The sequence below is a fragment of the Bos taurus genome, chromosome 9 (genome assembly GCF_002263795.3).
Source record: "Bos taurus isolate L1 Dominette 01449 registration number 42190680 breed Hereford chromosome 9, ARS-UCD2.0, whole genome shotgun sequence".
NCBI lineage: Eukaryota > Metazoa > Chordata > Mammalia > Artiodactyla > Bovidae > Bos > Bos taurus.
The window spans coordinates 66,024,131-66,050,590 of record NC_037336.1 but is presented as its reverse complement, the minus strand read 5'-3'; the positions used below and the strand labels follow the sequence as shown (position 1 = coordinate 66,050,590).

Below are 26,460 nucleotides of genomic sequence, written 5' to 3'. Positions count from 1 at the left end.
TTGTTAATTTTAAGAGACTTTATCTCTTACTAGGAGTAATATATGTAGGTATATTTCTCACGTTGAAAAAAATTTCTGTGTATTTTTGGTTGTTATATAAAGAAATGGTTTGGAATTTAGTAAAATTCTGCAGTGAAGGGTCTATATAAAGTAAGTTTTTAGGCTAAGAAAAGGGATATTGCATCTTTCAAAACGCAAAGTCATTTTAATTTAATCACTGTTGAATTATTTCCAAATGTATGCCATTTTTTCATTGGTTATGTATTATTTTAAATTTGCAGCATGAATACATTAATAATTCCAAACATAAATTTGAAATTATGTTTCAGTACAGTAAATGTATATGATATCATGGTCACATACATCTGCTGTAGAAATGCCTTTGTGCATATATAGTATATGGTGCATATGTATATTCACATAATATATGTATGTACCTGTGTATTAATAAGATATAATGACTTATTTATAGAAATTAATGTGTCATTCTGCATATATTCTATATTAACCTAATAGATCTTTATGTTTTGTATTTAAAGAAAAATAGTCAATTTAGTGTAGAAGTTCTATACACAGCTATTCCATCTGTCATGACATTTAGATGGTAATGGATGATATTATGCTTAACTGCATGTTAAAAATACACAATCCATTTAATTTTTCAATTTTTTTGGCTATAGAAAAGTCAGCATGTTATTTTTTCCAAATTATGTATTTTAAATTTTATTTTCTATTGCGTATCTGTCTGTTTAATTGCATGGCGAAAGATATCTAACCAATGCATGAGCAAATTGAAATCCAAACAACAACAACAAAAAAACATGAATTTTATTTTATTTTATTTTACTTTTTAACGCACATTTTTCTGCTTTATTGAATGTGACAGAGTCACGCTTTTCATTCACCATTGCTTCTCTTTTTCCACTGTCTGTGATTTGCTTGCCAGGAGGAGCTACTATTCTTACTCCTACTACCTGTAAGTAGAAAATGGGTGATATACGACTTTACATGTGTTAAAGATGCAGTATCCCTTTTCAAAAAAAAACAACAAACCAAAAACAGAATGTTTGCAATTTTGATGACTGCAAAAAAAGTATTTTTCTGGACTCTAAAGCTATAAAGTTTACTTATTAACCTATTTTATTAATAGGTTATTTTTAAAAAGGGATATTGTATTTCTGTATGTTCAGCTACTTTTAATTTTTATTTACGATTTTCCATAAGTAGTCATAGTCTATAGCCCAAAGCATCATTTACATACTTAAGTCAAACCTGTACATTATCAATATGATATCTCACTCATCCGGTAGAGATAGTGGTTGCAATTCACTAATACCTATTTTTACATGTGTGTGCTTTAGTTGCTCAGTCGTGTCCGACTCTTTGCAATCCCATGGACTGTAGTCCGCCAGGCTCATCTGTCCATAGGGATTCTCCAGGCAAGAATACTGGAGTGGGTTGCCTTGCCCTCTTCCAGGGGATCTTCCCAACCCAGGGCTCAAACCCAAGTCTCCCCCATTGCAGGCGGATTCTTTACCGTCCGAGCCACACTGTTATATCTGAAAAAAATGACCCAACTGATGTATTCATAGAAGAACATTCAAAATGCCTTCACAGAATGCAAATCAGGTCAGGTCTGACTGTGATAACTTCTCTCCACATTTCCAGGAATCCGGGATGGGTTGTGACTTCAGAACACCTTTGGTTTAGCTATGTAGGCAATCAGTATGCTCTGGTGAAAACGAATGGATAAAAATTATAATGTGGCAGTGATAAATAAAAAAATCTTTTTAGAGAAGAAATTTCGAGTTTATTTATTATGACTTAAATAGGACAATGATTTTGTAAAACCAAGATGAAAAAAGAAAGGCTGTCAACCTAAACAAAACATAATAGGTGTTACATATCCTTTTTTGTGCTCCAAAGTTTTAGCTCTTCCTATGCTTAAGTATGAAATGCTACTCTTGATGAGGAAGGAGAGTGTTGTCCAGTCTGTTTCAATAATCATTCTCAGCTTATTACCTTAAATTCCAGCGTATACATTCAGTCCAAAGGAATGATACAACAGAGTATTCTTGGTCATTGCTTGATCAATATTTGATCCACCAAATTTTGAGAGTCAAGGATTTTGATAGTCAAGGATTTTGATTAAGTATTTGGTGCACATATCCCACAGTATTTACTTCACTAAGTAAATTTAAGTTAGCTTTACAGAAAGATTTGGTGAGAGTCTCAATGACTATAACAGAATTCTGCCAACAGTTTAAATATTATAAACATTTGGCTTTTCAAAATCTGATAAAATAAGCAGGTGTAAAGTAACAGTGCTCCTAGCTTATTGTGATGGATCATAATATCCTTGTTAAATCATGTTTGATGAAGCCAAAGGTAATTAAATGTACCGTTTCATACAATGATGGAGCACTTTTCCTCTTTATAGCCCACCCATATATCCACCTGCAGAAGTTTATGCTGTTGGCTGCTTTGATAATGAAAGTCATTTGCACATCTGTCAAACTCAAGTAGTTGCAAAATGATCTGCTTAACTGTCCTGAAGCGTACATTATATATGCTGGTTTCTCAGATGGAGACAAAATATCAAACATGCAGGAATCAATAAATATTTAATTCTGAGAACATCAATAAGGTTACCATTAGTCATCCATTTATCTATAATATTAGGATTAGATTGCCTTTTTATAGACGTGTGGCATTTCTGTATTCTAGACTGTGCATTAGGCTTTGATACTGTTACTGAAGTACTTAGGGTTCCTGGCATTATCAATCATAATTAGAAAAAAGTTTAACAGACTTATGTTTTTAAAAGCTGCTTAAACAGATCTAGTGAAGCAAATCTAAATTAGACAAGTTTTTAAAAGAAATGTAGAAATAAATTATAGTAAAATTTAAAAGAAAACCAGATGTAATCTTTGAACTAAAAATTCATTGGCATCGTCATAGTAACTGTCAGTTCTTGATCAAAGCACTTAACTCTAGTGATAATATTTATTTCTTTTGTAATAACCTGAATTAAAGCCTACCTCACAGGGTTGTTGTGAGGATTAAGGTATTAAAAAAAGCTGACAATACATGGTTGGCAGATATCAACAAAGGTTTTATATATATTCTCTCATAATCTATCTACTAACAAAGGTTTGTGAATCTGAAAAGTAAAAGTCCTTCATTGCTATGAAATCTTTTACCTGTCATGCATTTGACAAGTTCATTACTTCTTATTTTTTCTCAATCATAAAATGTTTAAATTATATATTTTAAGGTAAAGCCTCAAAATTTAAACGTCTTTACCATTTGCTTCAATCTATCTGTCTTCAAATTTTTACATTGTTTTTAATCCAAATTTCAAGTTGTCTTATTTTTAGCCACGTCAATCTCTCAGAATTTTTGAGGAATAAATTTATTCTTTCTTCTTATCCAAGAAACAAAGACTGAAAGTTATTTCTTCAACTCTTTTTTAAACTTTAAAATGGCAAAGCATTTGTGCTACATCCACATTCTTCTCAAATTTATAACAACTAATCTTTAACTCTTAGAGCAGTGACTGCTTCATATTATAATACACATGGTAATGTGACAATTAAAAAAAAGTAACTGGATATAGTATAAGGGCTTAGGCCTTGGAAGCAGGTCATTCTTTACTGCATATTAGATTAATAACCTTGGGCAAGATATTTAACTTGTAAGCCTCAGTGAACTCATCTATACAATTAGAAATCTCATGCCTCCTTCAGTTCATTGATTTGAGAATTAATTGAGTTAACAAATGACAAGTGCCGAGCATATAAGAGACCTAATTCATCCATTCAATCAAGTATTTATTGAGTGTCTGCTATGTGCCGGACACTGCTCGGAGTGCTAGGGCTATACAGAGGGGTCGTCCCTTCATGGAACACACAGTGGGAAAAACAAAAGGATCCTTGCAATGATAATGTGATAAGTATTATTATAGGCAGAAAACATGGGGCTTTAAAAATACCTACCAGGGAAACCTAGTCTGAGAAAGGTTGTATATGCTCAGTTAGAGAAGTCTCCCTGATGAGGCAAGACAGAATTGGAAGTTAACCAGATATTAGAGGTAAAAGAACAATGTAGGCCGAAGAACAAATAGCCTATAGGCAAGTTTGGAACTATCTTAGAGGTAAGTTTGAAAAGTGAAGGCTGTAGAATAACCTATGACCTACTGATGTATAATTTGCCCCATCATTCAGTTCAGTTCAGTCGCTCAATCGTGTCCGACTCTTTGCGACACCATGAGTCGCAGCACGCTAGGCCTCCCTGTCCATCACAAACTCCCGGAGTTCACTCAGACTCACGTCCATCGAGTCAGTGATGCCATCCAGCCAACTCATCCTCTGTCGTCCCCTTCTCGTCCTGCCCCCAATCCCTCCCAGCATCAGAGTCTTTTCCAATGAGTCAACTCTTCTCATGAGGTGGCGAAAGTACTGGAGTTTCAGCTTTAGCATCATTCCTTCCAAAGAAATCCCAGGGCTGATCTCCTTTAGAACGGACTGGTTGGATCTCCTTGCAGTCCAAGGGACTCTCAAGAGTCTTCTCCAACACCACAGTTGAAAAGCATCAATTCTTTGGCACTCAGCCTTCCTCACAGTCCAACTCTCACATCCATACATGACCACAGGAAAAACCATAGCCTTGACTAGACGGACCTTTGTTGGCAAACTAATGTCTCTGCTTTTGAATATGCTATCTAGGTTGGTCATAACTTTCCTTCTAAGGAGTAAGCGTCTTTTAATTTCACATACACTCTTCCAAAAAATAGGACCACTTGAAAGAATAAGAAAATATACATATTTAGATTCGTGACTTCTCTTTAAAAATAATTTTAAAATTAGAAACTATTCTGGGATCAAGTGCCAATGTTCACTTAGGTAATTTGCCCCCTAAATTACTCTCCAATTCCCCACAATCCCCACCCTTCTTTGTGCTGTCTCACTATGGAAAGCAACACTTTTATATTCCCTGTCTAAAACCTGTTAGGAGTTTTACGGAGCTTTTGCCCACTAGCCTAGAAAAAAGAGGTAAGAGATCTTTCAATGAATAGAGCAAATATTGCTGCTAAATAATGGTGGTGGTGACGTGGTTGTGACGACGTAGTGGTCGTGGTAGTGGTGGTGGTAGTTTTTGTTATACTTTTGTCATTGTTTTATTATTGATAATACTATCCTTATCATTGTTATTATTTCTAAAATGTATGCCATTTCCATCTCTAAAGCTTAGTTTATGACTATCTTAGGTGTCATGTATGCTATGTCAATATATTGGATATTGTTGGGTATGTATGCTTGAGGCTAAGGACTATAATTCTCAGAGAAAAATGTCCTACACATGAGTAGCTATCAAATTAATAGATTAATTTTCTAAAGGAAAAGCTTTTGGACATAAACACAACTACTAAATAAATAACTTTTTTAACATATTTGTAGTATATCAGTATATTTATTCTAGTACAGATACTAATGAGAATCAGAAAAATTTACCCTAGTTAATAATCCAGCTGAGAAATGGTATTCTTAAAATAACTAAAATATATTTCCAAGGCCTCTAAACTGCTGCCATAAACTTAGAACATAATCTGGCAAACTGTAGGCATTGAGAGTCCCTTTCTTTTTATTAATATGAGATGAATTTTATATACCTTAGTTTTTTAATTGCATGTTTCATGTGTAACATTCACAACGAACCAGATTGTATTTCACATCCTTGGTATGTAAGATAAAGATGTCAGTGTCTGAGGAGCTCAAAAGTCTAACTCTGCTCATTTCCAAATCTCCTGTGTCATTTATGTAGCTGCATCTGTGAGGCCATTTGTAGTTGGCACTCTGCCATGGGGTTCTGAAACATATTTTTAGGATCTGACCATGTTTATTATTCAATATTATGATCATTTGCATAATACCTCTACACAGCATTTTCCAAACTCTTCTCAAAGTACTTTTCTTATAAAGTACATAATTTCCCCATATATTCCTGAGTATTTGCCTTGTATCAAGCTGCAGTTGATTCTACAAATTTCCTGATTAGGTTTGGATTAATGTTATATAAATATATTTAAAAGTGTTAATTCTACACACTGCACTTTTACTGAACAAAAAGACAAAGAGTGAAGAATAGAGTTTGTCTATTTTAACTGGATGACTGTAATAAAATAAACTTTAAAAAGTAGTCATGTTATTTCCACAGAACATCTTCTGAAGTTTTGATCAAGCGTGTTAATCACCCAGAAGAAAAACCAAAATTTAGCATTAACTTTTCTTTGAACAACACTACTAAGGAAGCATTTACTTACTGTTTTAATAAAGTATAGTTATGCTTTATGATAATTTATTGTAATGATAAAATACAAGAAGTGATGAGATATTTGGGTTGACAGCTTGAATGTTAAAATATCCATATGACAAATAAAACAGTTTTATAGCAATCAACAGATATTGTTTGGATGTCAAACTTAATTCCTGAAATTATGACATATTCTTAGAGTTTCTAAACCAAATCTATATCTTTACCCTCGGGCTTTCCTGAACTACTTACTGCTGGTGTCAGTTCTCCTTCAAGCCTCACACTAAGGTTTCCCTTTCGTATTTGTCTTGGCAGCAAGCTTGCTAAGAAACGCAAAGATGCTATGGGGAACACCCGGCAGGAAATGACACACATGGTAAATGCTATGGATCGAAGCTATGCTGATCAAAGCACTCTGCATGCAGAAGACCCTCTTTCCATCACCTTCATGGACCAACATAATTTTAGTCCAAGATGTAAGTTCTTTACCAAAATTTTGATCAATGACTTTTAAAGCTATTTAATTTCTCTCGAATTCAACACATTAGCTTTTGAATAGTGAGGGGAAATAAGACAGAGAGTGGAAGAAGAAACTGGAAATAGAAAAAGTGATATGGAATAAACGAGTTTATCAGAAGACTTCAGTCTTGATATTTGATTTAGTTTAACTTCAAACTGTATGAATTTTATTACTATAAGAGACATTCATACACCACTCAGACCAAATCTTATTGCTTTAAGTTAAAATAGATTGCCTACATAAAATTAGCTCATGTCAGAATTTATAATTGTTTTGTATTTGAATCTTCCATTGTGTAAGTGTAAGTCTTTGAGATATGAGATATCATAATTCTTTCTGGGAATTATTGGCATGGGAAGTCATTCTATTTAATTATTCTATAGATGCCTCAAGAGTTTCAGTAATAAAAAGTTAACCAGAGAAAAAAGAAATCTACATACTGTTAAGTATCTGGTGTGAAGTCCAAAAATTTACTTGAACTGAGGGATTGACAGGGAATGGTGAAATCCATCTATTCACTCATCTATGTTAAGAATTGCAAATGTTTATCTGTGGAGGCATATCTTTTAAAACAGTTCCTCTGAAGTATTGTTTAATGCCCCATGATCAGTATTACTGTTTATCGTCAAATTTTCTAGAATTTTGTTTATCCCATTCCGTAGCACTGTGTTTATTTTGTTACTTAAAATTAAGTTCAATTACCTGACTGTCTCTTCAAATAAATAAGTGAAATTGGTACTTGAGGAAAGCAAATTGTGTTTATCCTTGGCCTTGTGTTCACAGAGGCATTTGCCACAGATCCCAGTTTGGGAAAAACTGTATAAGGAAAGAAGTAAACAATAGAAGTGTTATTTTTGATACAGATTATAAAAATATGTAGTGGTAAGACTGAGAAAATAAAGTATTTGTAGGTTTATGCATTTATGGCTTTTCAAAAGGGGATGTTTTTTCTGAAATGTTCAGCTTAGTGCAAACTTTTTAAAAATTATTGGCCATGATTTTCCCTGATTTGTACCTATATCACATTAGTAGTTAAGGATATTATAATGAGTCATTTTGGAATTTAGTTTTCATAGTGATAAGGACTTTCTGATCTGTTCTATTTTTTTTTCACTGTAAGATAAATAATAGAGAAAAACATAAAACGTTGCTATTGAAAGTTTTGCTAAAAGTATAGATGTATCATTTCTCTAACCACTTGATTTAAAATTAATTAAAGATTTGAAAGAATTTTTGTTTCCAAAGCTTTTCTATCTAATGCCTGTATACCTTATTATGAAGTTTGAATTTAGAAGTATATCTATAAATATACACTTATGAACTTGGAGAAAGGATTAAATCTATTTTCCAAAGTTAGCTAAAGTGGAATGAATATAATTACCTCTCTAAGTACCTCTCACTGGATAGATCTAAATGCATTTTTCCCCCCAATTTTATAATCTTTATAAATTGAAGTTGAATCTTCTTGGTTTTTAAAATTGGACTGACTACTGAACTATAATTATAGATGTACCTTTCCTGATATTTTGAGGTAACCCAAGTTGAGAAAGAGAATGGTCCCTTTGCAGGTTATAGTAATAAAGAAAGTTTAATATTTATATTTCTTAAGAAATGATAAATCTATTTTAAAGGAAAAAAGACTATGAAATACAACTTTAGGGCAATATATTCCTTCATGAGCTTTGTTTTCCTGCAGTGCCCAATGATCCACTTGTGCCGACCGCTGTGTTAGGTGAGGCCCTAATTCTTTGTCATCTTTTTTTGCATGGATCACACCTCCTTGCATGGGTTACAGCTTTGTCTACACAGTATTTACAGGGCAGAAGCAGTTTGATTTTGAAAATGTAGTCCTGATTTTATCAAAGAGAGCAATTGTGATCAACCCAATTAGATCTAGTACATTTCAAATTAGTTGGGTATACTTTTTAAAAACAACTTATCCTTTAATTCTTGGTTCTGTTAGATTTGGAGTGAGTACAAGGACCCTTAATATGAAATATATAACTAATGTTTATATTTGCAAGTTAGTAGAATGAATCCAAATGTACACATTTCAGGGGCCAGTGCTACCAGAATCGCTAGTGTATATATATAAAATATACCTGATTAAAAGGGATTTTTCTAAATCCTCCTAATTTTATAACCACTAAAGAATGCATTTCCAAGTAAACATTTGGCATTTGTGCATTTGCTTTAGTTTTGTCTTAGTTGAGAATTTATAAATGCAGGTAAAATTGCCATAGTATTAATAATGGAGTTTTGCATTCTATATGCACTTTACATGATAAGTGTTATCTGTCAAAAAATTTACATTAAGCCAAGATTTACCACCACATTGGAGAAGGAAATGGCCCACTCCAGAATTCTTGGCTGGAGAATTTCATGAACAGAGAAGCCTGGCGGCCTACAGTCCATGAAGTCGCAAAGAGTTGGCCACGACTGAGCAATTAACACTACCAGTGCATAACATCTAAGACAGCTAGTATTGCTAGTAATAAATAAGACCTTTTCAGCTGTAAAATTAAATAAATCTTTAACAATATATTTAAGAATGCAAAGGGTTTCATTTCGATTTGTGCTCTATCCCTTGACTAATTACACAGCAATGATTCATGACCAGCTGGCTTGTATGTTCACAAGTCGTCTTATCAGTTTGTCCCCCGTGCTTCTAATATTTAAGATTTAATCAGAGAAATGTAGAAATTGCCAGATAAATGTACCTTTAAAATTCCCAGTTCTCATGTTTTATATTTAAATTTCTTTGAACATAAGACATCAGTTTACACATATTTTTATTATCAACATATTTAATGTTTAATTATATTTTCAAAATATGTTAGGACAATACAACTAACTCAGTTAAGTAAAATATACCTTTTTGACTAAAATAGTTATTAAAAGCTAAAATTTTAAAATACAAGGGTATATTCTAAAAGAATCTGTAAGTCAGTGTTTTCTGTCTCTGACTGCACTCTCCCTTTGATATTCCCACCAATAAGGTCAGGGAAGTGAGCTGGGGAATTTGCCCCAAAGGATGGCCTGATCATATAGGGAGGAGCCAGGAATTATGGTCTTTGAGAGGCATCAAATTCCTCTGAAAATGTCATCTTCTGTTGAGCACTGTAGAATAAGGTCAGCATCAAGCTCATAAGTTAAATTCAATGAAGTTATTAAAAATTCAAGGAAAAAGATAGTTACCTGTTAAAATTTCATTATGGTAATATTCAAAGACATGTAAAATTGGGTCTAATAAGTCTCAGTCCGCCTGTGAACTCACAAATATGAACTCACGAAAATATTCATGAAAAATGTCTTTGCTTCCTCTTCAATAAAATGATATAATAATTCTTACCATACCTTCTCCACAGAGCTTAGTAAAGAGAAAATGAGATAATATATAAAGTTTAAAATATTATTGTAATAATTTTCCCATGAAAGAGGATATTTATTTTTAAGGAAGGCTAGAGTTAACACAATAGAATTATAAATCTATTCATTTAAAAAATCATTGTGCATTTTATTTCATTTTGTAAGTCAAGCTGGTTGATATTTTTTATATTTCTTCTTTGAAAGCTAAATAGCTTGTTAATCATACCAAATTTAGAAATGATTTGTTGCATTCTTCATCATTCTTGGAATCACCGTGTTTATAGTTGTTTTACATCAGTTGATTTTGTATTTATAAAGCAATTTTTGAAATCACTTCAAATATTGCTTGATATTAATATCTGCTTACTGATTTAAAAAGAAGTCAGAAACTTTTGTATTGATTCATATTTTTGTTTTCTTGTGTTTTACTGCTGCATTGGGTTAAAGTCCCTATTACTGGTAAGTGTATTGCAAAGAACTATAGAGGACCTTTCCATCAAAGAAATATTTAAAGTTATTCTTAAATGTGTAGTAAGGATAATAATTAGTACATGTACTCTTGCTTCTAGTCGCATTGTTAGGTAATTCAATGAGGTGAGGTAGAAATGTATAGATATTAATAATTCATATGTAATTATTTAAAAAAAATACTGCTCATTGTACTACTGTATTAAAGCCTAATGCAAAGCAAAAGGCACTGTCTACCTCATCTTGAGACGTAATCATGTAAGATCTGGAATACGGATGAATCCTCTGTTTCTTACTGAGCCTTTTACAAATGTAAATATTCCACTGCTCCAGCAAGTACAATGTGAGCTCAGGTCTGCTTCACAGAGCACTGACTACCTTTATTCCAGCTTGGGTGATTGCATTTTGCCTTCCTGACATTCTGTTCTCTTTACTTCTTATCCTAAGCTGTATGTTCTGTGATAGTGCCCCAATCAGTGGCTTCTGGATTTAATTTTACAGGGGAGATGTATATTTCTTTATGTCAGTCTATTGATTGCAGTATTTTAGCAAAGGTAGACCAATTGAGTGTCATCTCAGAAAAAATAGTAAACGCTCATGAATCATGGTTGCTAGCAAATGTTTGTGTGTAGAGGGGTGGGAAACCAGAGTAAAAAGTGTCAATTCTTCTGGGTATTTTTAGGTCACAACAGAATCCAACAGAATTTTTTTTTTTTTAATTCAATGTGGAGTTTTAGAAGTAAATGCAAAAGAAAAAACTACGTTCAGTCTAGTAAGAGAAAATAAAGTAAATGCAATCAAGCTAAATTATAGAAGCACACAAATCTGATTGTGGGGTTCTTTTTCTTTTTTTTTTTTTTTTCCTTCTCCAGGAAGAAAAAATGTTTATCATGGGGACAACAATTCATTTTTTGCCATATCCTATTTGTAGAGTTGGTGATAGAACAGGCAAATGTACCAGCACTTGAAATATGTTTAACTGTTAACTAAATATCGTTCTCTACAGTATGCAGTATCATTAAAACAAAAGTTCCCCTAAGAGTGTACTTTCTCTTCTGTTAATGAGTATGGCAGTATAATGTTTGCCAAAGTAACACCCCTTAAAATATTTGTTTTTTTTTAAGATGGTAAGTTTAAATGTGATCATTATAAGCATGCTTCTTCTCGTTGTAATGATTAGCACTATGGTCATTAAAATAATATTTATTTTTCAGAGGTAAAATGTTCTTGTTTTTTTCTTCCTTCTTATGACAGAGACTTAAGAGTTTCTTTTCATTTTAAGCTAACAACACAGTTGGGATGGGGCCTGCACTTAAATGTGGGTGGTGAGGGATTTAATGGATTTGTAACTAATTGATTCATTGAAATATTGAAATATTTATTGAGTGACTGCTTTTACCAGGCATTAAGAATAAAAAGAAAAATATGACTCTTGTCTCTACATGCTAAGCATTTAGAGTTTAGTTAGAAAAAGAGATCAAGAAATAAATGATTAAAATATATTGTAAGTGAAATGAATGTAGGAGAACAGAAGGCCATGGGAATGTAAAGCAGGCGCTGTGTAACTCAGCCAAGATGGGCCATGGAGGAATTCCAAAAAAAGTATCTAAATATTTTGTCCCAGAGACAAACCAAGGTTTCTTGTACACAGTAACCAGAAGAGTCAAAATGTATCAGCAATAAAAAACAGCAATAATAGTAAACCAAGGGAGTAGAGATGAAGTGCAAATGCACATGTAACCTGGCTGGCAGACATAGTGGGCTGTGGGCAGATTCTGTAAATGTTCAAGTTTATGGGTCTGGAGTATTTCATGGTAAAAAGTCCCAGGTGGAAGGGCATAGTAGGACCACAGTGGGGATGGGTTGCCTATATAGGGAGGTTGGGATATGGGTGGGAAAGAATTTGTTCAATTTAATCAACAATGAAAACACCTGTCCAATTGACAACTTGATCTTCTGATCTCACAATATACTACTATGACTGCAGATACAAGAAAAAAGTCAAAACTCAGCAAAATCTCCCACTTATACTTCTTTAAAGTGGATCAGCTGTTTCTCTACATCTCACAGCATCTGTTGTCTTGCTTATATACACATATTAATAATATGCCCTGACCTCCTACCTGGAGCTGAAGTAAAAGGCTTTGTCTTTATAGGGATGCTGCCCGAGGTCTGTACTATATTTCTTTCTTCCTCCTATTATCAGAAAGATCATAAGATCTTAAAATCTGCTTTGCATAGATATATATTAAACAAGGTAACTTTGTCTTTTTTTTAATCTTCTGGAATCTGAAACATGGCAGATGAGAACCACAGTGCTACAGCAGAATCCAGTCGTCTTCTTGATGTACCTCGCTACCTGTGTGAGGGGACAGAATCCCCTTACCAGACGGGACAGCTGCACCCAGCCATCAGGGTAGCCGACTTACTACAGCACATTAATCTCATGAAGACATCAGACAGCTATGGGTTCAAAGAGGAATATGAGGTGAAAGTTTCAATACTATGTTGAATCTTACTTCTAACCATGATACTCAGCAGAATTTAGCAGCTTTTCCTCCCATTTACATAGCAAGCACTGGAATACTCTGTAGACCCTCTAATCCTTTGTCTATGAACAATCTAGTGGGCATTTGAGGAGAAGGATGTAGATGACTGAAAAAAGGATACTTCCTGGAGGTATAGCTGGGTCAAAATTCATTTTAATAAAAAATATTGGATTCCATAATTTATTTTACTATGCTACTTAGAGACCAGTTTGTTAGACCTTATGTTTTCCCCACTCAAAAATCCATAGCAGAATATCTTGAGTCCTAGTGTACCTTTGCAGTTTCTGCCATTTGAATGACCTAAGCAGTGGATACTTGTCTGCCTCTTTGCGTGTTGACCCTCTGTTGAAAATAAGATCAAGCTATGGGTGTTAAATGTGTTACTTGTCACTCTGAGTTTTGTTTTGAGGATTATAGGTTGAGGGTGGCTGGGAAGAAAAACAGAGTACTGCAAATTCAGACAACAAAAAGCAGCCCAAAAAAGGGTGTGGGAAATTCTTTCATCCTTATTTCCCCTTCCTACCCAAAGTAAAACAGCAAGATTATACTACAGAGGAAGTTATTTAACTAAACATCCCAATGTACATAATATAGCAAAAAGAAAATAGTTCTTTTGCTACTTTTCACTTATGAGAAATGTCACTCTGGGGTGTAGATGTACCTCCACCACCAAACACACACAGTTAAAATGAAAGAAGCCAAGGGGTATCTTACTTTGAAAGACCACCTAAAATATAATACCTTTAACTTCATAAGGAATCTTCTAAACATCGCCTTTTATTCACAGATTACTTGTTATACCTTAGTTTGGGAGTGAATGAAATTATTTTTGAATTTTGAATGTCGGTTTTAGATATAGGCTGGAAACACTATGCTGTGGTGACAAAATAGCACAAGGAATTACAATATTCTGTCAGAACTATTTGTTGTTGTTGTTCATTGCATGTGTATTCCTGTGTACCTCACTTCAAAGATCATTGGCTCTTTGAAGACCCCCTTTCTTGTGTTGAGCAAAGTTTTTAAGTTTTTCTGCAAAAAGATATCTATACCCATATTTTAAATTGCTGCATATGGTAATTAAACCAATCAACAAATTCATCTGTTCCAAGATTCTTGGAGATGGTGACTCTTTAATTTTCATATGGTCTCTTGTTGTGGAGACTGAGTCCTTTTCATGATCTTCAAAGAAACTAAAATGTGATGTATTGCACATGATTTAATGAATAATTATGGGAGAAAACAGGTTTTCTTTGTCCTGTTAGAAATGCTAAAGGAAGCATATTTTTGAAAGATGCTCATTAAAAGTAGTTTTGAAGTCTCTGATGCTTTCTCTACTTCGTCTCACAAAGCTGCAGTGATGTTAAATTTGAAATACTTTCAAGGCTCCCCACCCCCCTGCTTTTTTTCCCCTAAAGTTGTTTCTTGTCCTCAATTTGAACTCAGTCCAATCCAAGATGAACAAGTATGAATCCAACAAACAAGCTTTGAGGTCTGAAAATTGATCTTGTTCACTGCTGTAGGACTCCCTTCCTCCCTGAGAAAGTGGCTTTTACTATTTTAGTCTTTAAAACAGACAGACTTGATTCAAGGAAAGGAATTAAATTCAGTGTGCTTGTTAATTGTGCTTTTTTCTAGAGCTTCTTTGAAGGACAGTCAGCATCTTGGGATGTAGCTAAAAAAGATCAAAATAGAGCAAAAAACAGATATGGAAACATTATAGCATGTAAGTTCTCTTATGAGTCTTGATAAATGTAAAAACCAGGTGTAGAAGATAAAGGGTAAATTTTCAGTTACTCCTTCTATGGTTTTAAACTTTAAAAACAATCCCAGAGGATGGCGATCTGTATGAAGTAACCTTTTTAATATTATAACAGCATTGGATATTGGCAGCAATTCTGAAATTGTCATCATTCTCATTAATTGACTCAGATTCTTCATCTTGTGGTGATAATGTGCTGCTGGATTTTATGTTTGCACATAAATGCCTGGAGGTGTCATTAACAACTGAAAATATTAGGATAATGAATATGAAGGATTTTTTTCATGCTAAATTACTATAACTCTTCCACCAAACACATTCAAGGTGGGAGTGTTATTCCTTCCATATACCTTGTTTCCTTTCTTGGAGCCAGTGCCTGAATCCCATTTGCTCCAAGTTATTTATCATTAGGGACTTCCTCCTGATTAAGTCTTCAAGGTGTATTCATGAGATAAATAAATTGATTTTATTCATATGAAACCGTAGGAGCAGTAAGAAAAGTGACAGATAGTTTAGCTTGTAACTAGCTGCTGATTTTACTTAGACTACTTTATTCTCAATTTAAATTATTTTACACTCTCTTTTGAATACATCAGAGTTTAACCTTTGTGAGAGTAACCATAACTCTCACAAAATAAGAAGTTGAGAGTAGGGTTTCGAAATTCACTCCCTAATTCTGTGGCCCATTTGCTGTAAAGTACAGGGAGAAAAGATCCCACCCATTTAAAATCATGCCTAACAAGCAAAATTAGGAGTTAAGGCAAGTTTAGTAATTCAGAAAAATTTATGACTGAAATGATGATTTATCAGACATTACTATCATGTCTACTAAAAATTTCCTAACTATGAAGATGCTAGTCATTGAAGCTTTCTTAACAAAATATTATCATCAAAATAAGTAATGAGTTCATTAAAGTTCTTACATTTTTTCAAATGACTGGTATCCAATGAAATTTTGAAAGTATATTATGGATAATCTGTTGTTAACCACTGAATTATGTTAATTTCTACTAGGCTCATTGTCTCAAAACAGGGGGGAATTTTAATAGCTTTTATTTTATCCTTTAAAAATCTCAGATGATCACTCCAGAGTAATTTTGCAACCTGTTGAGGACGATCCTTCTTCAGATTACATTAATGCCAACTATATAGATGTAAGTATTTTTATCCTGCAGTATGCCCAATTTATTGGCTTATATATATATGTATATATATAAATCTTTTCCTTGTTATTACCTATAAAGTGATTGCTAGCTTTTTAAAATAAAGAACAAACTGTACACTTTTCTTTGTTCTGCGTCCTAGTACTTACTGACGTTGTTGTGCTTTCTTTCACACCTGACTTTGGTTTGGGCTGTAGATTTGGCTGTACAGGGATGTAAGTACCACTATATGTAAATAACAGCACCCTATTATAAATACTTAATGTAACTACTCTTAACTACAGTTTTTCCTAATGCTTACTACTAGTTCTCTCTGCATGCTTCACCTAACTAGCCTCATACAGTATATCTATGTTCATTTTTCTGTAACTCCTTTACATGTGTAAAGATCTATTTTACCTCCCTCCCTTTTCTATGTTTAGAAAAGCAGGATCATTTTTAGCTTTTGACAATTTATTATGTACTCGAGTTTTATTTGTTGATGGTTTCTGTTTCTGGCTTTTATCCTACCCTTCCCTAAACATATGTGAGAAGCTGGATAGTATGATGTGTATTAGTGTTTCTGAAATTTTACCTTTTTACATTTGACTTCTGATGTTAAAAATGGGTAGGGAGACTATTTTGTGGTGTGTGGTATTGGTTTGTAAAGTATTAAAATTACCCAGGCAAAATAATTATAAAATTGCATTTATAAAATACACATATCACACATATATATTGAATCATAAAAATGAAAGTTTGTTTTAATATACATTCCACTGTTCAGTGTTGGTTAAGACATATGTACATGCAAATCCTTTGTTTAATGCAAGTAATTATCAAATAAAATAAAATATTAAGGATGCAGTATATTACATCCAAGAAGGACAGGTTCTGTTCATATTTCTTGGTTCAAAATCACACTGGAAATTGCAAGAATTAATTCATCCCTCTGTCCCTCACTTTCCTCATCTTTACAATGGGGATAATAACAATACCACTAACCTCATCATTTTATTGTGAGAATTAAATGAAGTAATTCATGTTGATCATTTAGCACAATGCCTAGCACATATTAAGCACTCATTAAACTTCACTATTTAAAAAAATAGTTCAGGCATACTGAAATGAATTAATTCTAAATTTGTATTACTTGTAAGGCAAAAGATAGAAATATCAACAATTGCAGCATATATGATACATTTATAGATATGCAAAATATATGTATGATTAGGATCTAACTTTTTATAATTTCTATAAATAAGAAATAATTTTATCACATTTATTAAGTTCATGTTTTATAGTTATTTTGTGACTTGTCATTATTTATATATTTGAATTAATGAATTTTATTAACTATAGTCTTTGAGTATATTGGTTAAATTTTTGATCATTATTTTACTCTCATTCAATATGGAAAACTAAACAGTCTACTCTCTAGAATAAAAATATCAACAGTTCTCTGACAAATTCGTACTTGTTCTTACCTGTTTAGTTTAACCTTGGTTTTCTGCCAAGACCCTGGCAGGACATTTGGTCCTATCCAAAACATCCGTTAAAGACATTTGGTCCATACCAAAACATCCTTGATTTTTGCTCCTTTCCAAAATGTCCATGGAGACATTTGGTCTATGCCACAAGTCCTTGATATTTGGTGCCATCCAATACTATCTGGCATGGACCAAGTATGCTTATGGACATTTTGGATAGGAACAATTTTTAAGGACCTTTTGGCATGGACCAAATGTCTTATGGACATTTTGGGCACAACCGAGGGTCCTATAAATATCAACAATTTTTGGTATGCACCAAATGTCTTACAGATGTTTTGGATAGGACCAGATGGTCTGCTAACTCAGGCTTTTACTAAAGCCCTTTGCTGAAGACACAACAAAGACAAAGCTTAACCCTATTAACATTTTTGCTACTAATGATCTATTGAAATTTAAATCAATTGAAAGCAACTGACAACTTATCTTTTATTTGGAGTAATTTCTTTATGGAACAATATCAAGTGCTTAACTATATAAAACTCTAGGCACACTATAAAAAGAAAGAAAAAAGTACTAAACGTTTTGTTCAGGATAAGATGCATTTTTTAAAAGATTTTTTCCCTATATATGTGTGTATCTATAATTATGTGTGTGTAAATTAATATTATCAGCACATACAAAATAGTTTTGGCAGATTCCTGAACATATTATCAAATAGAAGTATTCTCTAAAAAAAATCTCAGCAGGACTTTGACTTGATGCACACATGCATTGTCCAGCTCTAACATTGGAATGTTCTGTTATTTTTTTATGGTTCTAATATGTCGTTGTCCATCTGTAATGCAGTGTGTTGTACTTTTGGATGATAAAATAAGAATTAATATTTTTGGACACAGTTTTGCCAGGAATGAAACTAAAGATTAACATGAAGGCATAAACATTGTAGTGAAACCAAACAAAATCTATAAAGTTATTTTCCAGCAAGCAAAACTCAATTGTGCAATATTTATTCTAATCAGACCCCTTAAAATATTTAATTTTTGTTTTATTTTTACCTTTCAGATAACCTAGGTTTGAGAAGTGAACTATGAGTTCACTACTCATTTCTGGACTTTTTACTATAACTTAATCTTAACAGGTGGTTGTCTTCATCTTTTTATGCCTTCATTCATTTATTTCTGACACTGATATAAAATGATGACCACTTTGTTCTCCTATTTTAGGGCTACCAGAGACCAAGCCACTACATTGCAACTCAAGGTAAAACTTTGCCTTTTTAAATAGAGTAGAATAACCAAATGATAATAGAGTAGAATAATCAAATGATAACAGAGTAATCAAACTTGCTTAATTCATCTATATGATGTTTTCTTGAAATTTGATCTGAGTTAAAAAAAAAAATCAGCTCTTCCAGTTAACACTGTTCTTTATTCATCTGTATAATACAGATTGTTTTATCTCTTTAACATGTATATAAATTAAACCTTGGTTTACTTTTTTAATTAAAAGTAAAATAGAACCTGCTGGTAGTCTTTGATTTGGTTCTTGGTATCTGGATGTCCCAGAGCACTAGTAAACAGTGCTGGGCAGAGAAATTACTTATTTTTGATGAAAGCAACTGAGATCTCATCTTATATAAGGTGCCTGTTTCCTTGCAACAGAGTTTGTTGGCCTGGCATGTAATAGTACCCAAGGCCAACATTGCTATAATGAGATGTTGGACTGTCTTGCAACAATTTTTTTTTTTTTCAAGTCAAGACTAAGACATAGAAAAGGGCTGAAGGGAACTTATTTGAGTTCATTCTTCGTGGAAAAGTAGAAGAAAGTGAAGAAATCTTGTTAGAATGGCACACTGGAGAATAAAAGTATCCTAACGACCATACCAAGACCACCTCTAGTTATCTCCCCAAACTAACCACTGACCATCAGATAAGAAAACTGCACATCTTCTTTTATAAAAAAGGAAAGTAAAACAAAAGTTAATTTGCTGTTTTTACAGAGGTTATTTCCTAAGTGTTTTTTACATATCTTTGGAGTTACTGAGTTTAATTAATTATAAACTCTTTAAAGTTAGAAAGATCATCCATGGTGAATGATATTCTTGTTTCATGCTATAGGGTAAAGTTTAGCCCAGTAGATGCTTTTGCAGCTCAGAGATGATACCATAAATTAGAACATGTCCTTATGTATCTGATCAGAGAAGGTGATGGCACCCCACTCCAGTACTCTTGCCTGGAAAATCCCATGGACGTAGGAGCCTGGTAGGCTGCAATCCATGGGGTCTCGAAGAGTCGGACACGACTGCGCGACTTTACTTTATATATCTGATAGTTCTTCATTAACCCCTAAACTTCACTGTTTATAAATGATGTGTGTATATTTAATTAGTAATGTGTGCTGTTTGGTTGATGGTGGCATAAGACTTCCTATTTTCCCATTTACATGAAGATGAATTAAAGTAACTTAGAGAGAGATATGGAGAAGGCAATGGCATCCCACTCCAGTACTTTTGCCTGGAAAATCCCATGGACAGAGGAGTCTGGTGGGCTGCAGTCCATGGGGTTGCTAGAGTTTGACACGACTGAGCGACTTCACTTTCACTTTTCACTTTCATGCATTGGAGACGGAAATGGCAACCCACTCCAGTGTTCTTGCCTGGAGAATCCCAAGGACAGGGGAGCCTGGTGGGCTGCCATCTATGGGGTCGCACAGAGTTGGACACGACTGAAGCGACTTAGCAGCAGCAGCAGCAGAGACAGATATAGCCCCTGCTTCCCTGGTGGCTCAGTGAATAAAGAATCTGCCTGCTAATGCAAGAGACACAAGTTTGATCACGGGGTCAGGAAGATCCCCTGGAGAAGAAATGGCAACCCACTTCAGTATTCTTGCCTGGGAAATCCCATGATCAGAAGAGCCTAGTGGGCTATTGTCCATGGGGTTGCAAAGAGTTGGACATGACTGAGTGGCCTATACAACAACAACAGAGACAGATATAAGTACCCTAAAAATTAGTGGTGTCTTCTGAATTTGAAAACACAGAAGGCAAACTGAAGCAAACAAACTTGTATATATCTATTTTTTTGCCTTTAGTGTGAATTTAGATATGAATTGAATTGAAATACTTTTAATGACATTTTGTGCTAGGCCTTTATGTTTTCTACTTTGGTTCATTTAGTTTATATTGTCCTTTTTCTTATCTACACTTCTTTTTAACTACAAAATTTCTCTGATAACATACTATTCAAATTCATTTTTTATAGGCCCAGTTCATGAAACAGTGTATGATTTCTGGAGAATGATCTGGCAAGAACAGTCTGCATGCATTGTGATGGTCACAAATTTAGTTGAAGTTGGCCGGGTAAGAGGCAAAAAACACCCTGTGTATTATAAAATATGAGTATAAGTTGAATAGCAATCCATAACACACTTAGAATAGAATACCATTCAATTGTTTGAAAAACTTTCTTAGGCATAGCATTTCAACTGAGTGCTCCTAAGTGAGTCTTTGATTGCTAAGAAATTATTTGATTTCTCATTTATTAAAGTAAATAAACTTTGATTTTATGTTAGAATCTAGTTGCATTGTCAGGCTTGTATGTTTTTATGAGATTACACAAAATCTTTCTATCTGTTGTGTTACAGATTATTTTATGTATGTATTTTTTTATTATTTATGGATTTTTAAACTGTCTTTTAACTATGACCTGAAGAGTTACCACTGAAATTAAATCATCTTGGTTAATGTGTATTATATATTTAGGTTGACCTATATATACTTTTTGTCATTTAGGTTAAATGCTATAAGTATTGGCCTGATGATACCGAAGTTTATGGTGACTTCAAAGTAACTTGTGTAGAAATGGAACCACTGGCTGAATATGTAGTTAGGACATTCACCCTGGAAAGGGTAAGTACCCTAACGTTCTACAATATTAAGTATATTGAAATTGTTTCTTTTTTTTTCTTTTAAAATATAAACTTATTTATTTTAATTGGAGGTTAATTACTTTACAATATTGTATTGGTTTTGCCATACATCCCTGTCAAGAGTTGTTTTAAGGATGCTATAAAATCCATCTATTTATTTATTCATTTCACAAGTATTTATTTGAGAGCATAACACGTACCAGGCATGTTTCTGACCCTTAAGACACATTAAACCCTTTCTTTTGTGGAGCTTATAATCTGTTGAGGGGAAAAAGGCAGTAAAAGTTAATAAATAAATACATCATACAGTTTGAAAAGTACCATGTATAAAAATAATGTTGGGAATGGAAACAGGGAACATTGCTGAGGTAGAGGAAGGAATAGTTTACAGTTTTAAAAGAATGATCGGGAAAGGAGTAGTTGAAAAAGTAACATGTGATAAAGGCTTGAAGGAAGTGAGGGAAAGAGTAATATGTCCCATGGAAGGATTATATCCCAGGGTGAGTGTCCCTGGCAGAATATTCCTGATGGAGGGAACAGTGATTTCATAGACCTAGAGGCATGATATTCCTGTCGCAGTGAGAAATATACTAGAGTCTAGGGTATTGAGAGATAGGTAAATGAAAGGGAAAGAAATGTGATTTAAAGTCAGGGAAATTACAGAGCCAGATAAGTGAGGTCTTGTGAGCCACTATGATGATTTTAGTTTGTATGAAAGGTAAAAGTAGCCGGCCATTGGAGGGTTTGAGCCCAGGAGTAATATAATCTGACTTTTTTTTTTAAATAGGTTCAGAAAGACTAAAGCTAGTGGGCAGTGTGAGAGGACTAAAGTAAGACATAAAAGCAATAACATACATTGTTACAGAAAAGTTTAATAAATTTGACCACACAAAAGTATAAAATTATCTGTATCAAAATAATTAATTAAAAGATGCACACACAACAAAGAAATTGTGATTATTTACTATTCTTAACTCATAGCTTTAATATAAATATAAAGGAAATACTAGAATCTCTGCCCCACAAAAAAGCAACTGCTAACATGCCTATTGAAAATGTTTAACCTCATGTGCTGATATACCATTTTTTTTCCTTTTTTTTTAATAAAAATTTATTTATTTTAATTGGAGGTTAATTATTTTACAATATTGTATTGGTTTTGCCATACATCAACATGAATCCACCACAGGTATACACGTGTTCCCCATCCCGAACAGCAAGCACTTTTAGAAAAATAATAATAATTCGGATTGATTTTAAGAGTATGATGAGACATATTTTCATGTGTTGCTGATCATATTTAAATTGCCATAAACCCTGTGGCTTTCCAGGTGACACTAGTGGGAAAGAACATGCCTGCCAATACAGGAGACATAAGGGACATGGGTTCAATCCCTGGGTCGGGAAGATCCCCTAGAGAAGGGCATGGCAACCCACTCCAGTATTCCTTCCTGGAAAATCCCATGGACAGAGGAGCCTGGCAGGCTGTAGTCCATAGGGTCGCACAGAGTTGGACACAACTGAAGCAACTTAGCACACATGCACACAAGCTCTCTGTAAATCAGTAAAGCAATTTATCTACAGAATTTTAAAATATTGATATCATTTGACCACTAATTTTACCTTCCATGCACCTATCCTAAGAAATTTATTTAAACTACAATTGACTTCATGGGCTTCCCTAATTGTTCGGTTGGTAAAGAACCCATCTGCAATGAGGGAGATCCGGGTTCCATTCCTGGGTTGGGAAGATCTCCTGGAGAAGGGAAAGGCTACCCACTCCAGTATTCTGGCCTGGAGAATTCCATGGACTGTATAGCCCACGGGGTCGCAAAAGTCAGACACGGATGAGCGACTTTGACTTTCAGTTCACAATGACTTCATATATAGTCGTAGATATTTTACATAGCCGTAAATGTCCACAATAAAGTTATACATCCATGATCTAGAAATACCACTCTTTATAAATGATATTTAAAAGTAATTTTACAAACATAAAAAATAATTAGGGGAAATATTAAGTGGAAAATTACCAGTATACAGAGCAATATAATTATGATTATCACATTTATAAAGTATGTATGAGAATTTCTTAGACAAATCAAGCAAAATAAGCAAAGATGTAGGAGATTTCAAGAAAAGAACCATCAAACATGATTTAATGAATAGCTAGATTCCATTATCATCAAAAGAATGTGGAATATATATTCTTCTTATAACTTCATTTAAGCTTATGAAAAGTCAATCATGCCTTTGCTGTCCACCTGGAACTATCATAACAGGGTTCATCGGCTCTGCGTGCATGCTAAGTCAAATCAGTGGTGTCCGAGTCTCTGTGGCCATATGGGCTGTAGCCTGCCAGTCTCTTCTGTTCATGGGATTCTGCAGGCAACAAAATGAAGTGGGTTGCCATGCCCTCCTCCAGGAGGTCCTCCCCACCCAGGGATTGATCCCACCTCTCTTATGTCTCCTGCATTGGCAGACAGGTTCTTTACCACTAGCGCTACCTGGGAAGCCCCTCATTGGCTATACTCCAATATAAAATAAAGAGTTAAAAAGAAATCAATCACAAACTTAGTTATAAAGGAAACTTAAATACATAATAAAAATTCAAAATGTTTCCAAAATCCAGTGGAAAATAACAACAAATCACTGACCAGCAGCTCCCTAAATTAGACTCAGAAATCACCAAAGTCCTCTTGTGAATAATCTTTGAATGAACTATTGCCTTCTGATGCAAAGAGCCGACTCATTAGAAAAGACCCTGATGCTGGGAAAGATTGAAGGCAGGAGGAGAAGGTGATGACAGAGGATGAGATGGTTGGATAGCATCACTGACTCAATGGACATGAGTTTGAGCAGGCTCCGGGAGATGGTGAAGGACAGGGAAGCCTGGCATGCTTCAGTCCATGGGGTCGCAAAGAGTCAGACACGACTGAGTGACTGAACAACAATTGCCTCAGAACTAAAATTATATTATGAAGATAAATAATTTTATATCAAAATATTCTACAAGTTAGGAGAAAAATATATAATCAAAAGTGATTTCTATTTTGAAAGATAGTCTAAATCTTTAAAAAAAAAAACAGTTAAACTAGAATATCAGGAAAAAAGTCAATAAAACAAAGGGAAAAATAAATATAAAAATGCTGCTGCTGCTGCTAAGTCGCTTCAGTCGTGTCCGACTCTGTGTGACCCCATAGACGGCAGCCCACCAGGCTCCCCTGTCCCTGGGATTCTCCAGGCAAGAACACTGGAGTGGGTTGCCATTTCCTTCTCCAATGCATGAAAGTGAAAAGTGAAAGTGAAGTCTCTCAGTTGTGTCCCACTTGTAGTGACCCCACGGACTGCAGCCTACCAGGTTCCTCCATCCATGGGATTTTCCAGGCAAGGATACTGGAGTGGGGTGCCATTGCCTTCTCCAATATAAAAATGAGACACTGACAAAAAAAAATAAATTTAATCAAAAATCTATTTCCTTGAAAAGATCGATAAAGTAACTAAACTACTTGTCAATTCCAAATGAAGAGCAATCAAAACAAAATATGTGACAAAAGGGACAGAGCTCTAGCTATACCTGCTATTAAGAAAGTTATATTATGTGTGAACTTAGAGACAGATCTTAGTCTAGATACAATGAAATCCTAGGAAATAATAATTTCCAGTATTTAACCCAAAGAGAGATCAGGATCTGAACAGCTGGTAAAAGAAAATAAGAGTGTTGAAATTTGCCATTAAAATTGCATTATGGGTTCATAATTGAGGTGTCTTTAACCTCTAAAGAATAACTAAGGAATAGCTAATGCCTAAGTTAATCAAACTATTTAGGCCGTAGAAAAACCATTAAAACCAACTAAATATATTTTAAAAGCAAGCAGAACTGTGATGACAGAACCACATAAAGATAGGACTCTCTCAAGCTCTTCTCTGTCTCTCTTTTTAGATCTCTGCCTGTTTCTCTTTCTCAAGTATGCACACATACATACATTGCAGACCAGTTTAATTCAGGATATACTGAAAATGTGAATCCAGGACTGAATTAAGATCACTACATGATTTATCATGATTATTTTTTTAAGAATTCAAGGATTTTACAACTGTGGTAGGAAATCTAGAAGAATATTTCATTATCTCAGTGCATTAAAGGAGCAAAATCCTGTGATTTCATTAATAAATATTGTAATGCACTTAGTTTTATTTAAAAGACATTTATAGTAATACTCTAATTATATTAGAAAGAATAAGGAGACTCCCTAAACATGATAAAGCTGTTTCAACAATAACCAGTAGCACACATATTAAGGAGTGAAAAACTAGAGGCATTGAAGTTATTAATATAATCAGAGATGTAATGTGGATAATCATGCTCACTAGTGTCCAACATTTTTGGAAGCTCTAGGAAATTAAATAAGACAACAAAAGGAATAAATGGCAAAACTATTAAAAAGGGTGAAATTATTTTAAGGTGTAATGATTTTATACAAAAAAAAGCTAGTTAGAAAATTTAAAAAAAGAAAATCAAAATTAGTTAAGTGACTAATTCAAGACATATTTCATTATATTATTAATAAAGATATAGATTTTTAAAAATCTCTTTCATAATAACAAAAATTCTTAAGTGTCTGTTATTGTTGTTGTCCAATTCTTTGTGACCTCATAGATTGTAGCCCACCAGGCTCCTCTGTCCATGGAATTCTCGAGGCAAGAATACTAGAGTGGGTTGCCATTTCCTTCTACAGGGGAGCATTGCAACACAGGGATTGAACCTACATCTCCTGTATTGCAGGCAGATTCTTCACCACTGAGAAACCTGAGAAGCCCTCTGAAGGATCTAGAAATATATTTAGCAAGAAAAAAAACAGGTCCTAAGTGAATAAAACCATTACAAATGTGTTGAAGGACACAAAGATATGAATAAATG

General features: G+C 33.9%; 1 protein-coding gene across 7 annotated transcripts in view; it reads left to right on the top strand.

Moving 5' to 3' along the window:
* PTPRK (protein tyrosine phosphatase receptor type K) overlaps positions 1-26,460 on the top strand; it is a 612,930-nt gene that overhangs the window by 569,078 nt on the left and 17,392 nt on the right. For 2 of the 7 annotated variants that reach the window (XM_059889627.1, XM_024996495.2), the window contains exons 15-23: positions 6,628-6,788; positions 8,529-8,564; positions 12,973-13,157; positions 14,854-14,941; positions 16,055-16,131; positions 16,338-16,355; positions 18,836-18,872; positions 20,873-20,970; positions 21,403-21,519. In XM_059889627.1, the coding sequence (XP_059745610.1) occupies positions 6,628-6,788; positions 8,529-8,564; positions 12,973-13,157; positions 14,854-14,941; positions 16,055-16,131; positions 16,338-16,355; positions 18,836-18,872; positions 20,873-20,970; positions 21,403-21,519 (817 nt within the window). Of the gene's footprint in view, positions 1-6,627; positions 6,789-8,528; positions 8,565-10,648; positions 10,661-11,541; positions 11,883-12,972; positions 13,158-14,853; positions 14,942-16,054; positions 16,132-16,337; positions 16,356-18,835; positions 18,873-20,872; positions 20,971-21,402; positions 21,520-26,460 lie in introns of those variants that run through there. The other 5 variants (XM_024996500.2, XM_024996499.2, NM_001191537.1 and 2 more) reach the window with 4 other exon arrangements.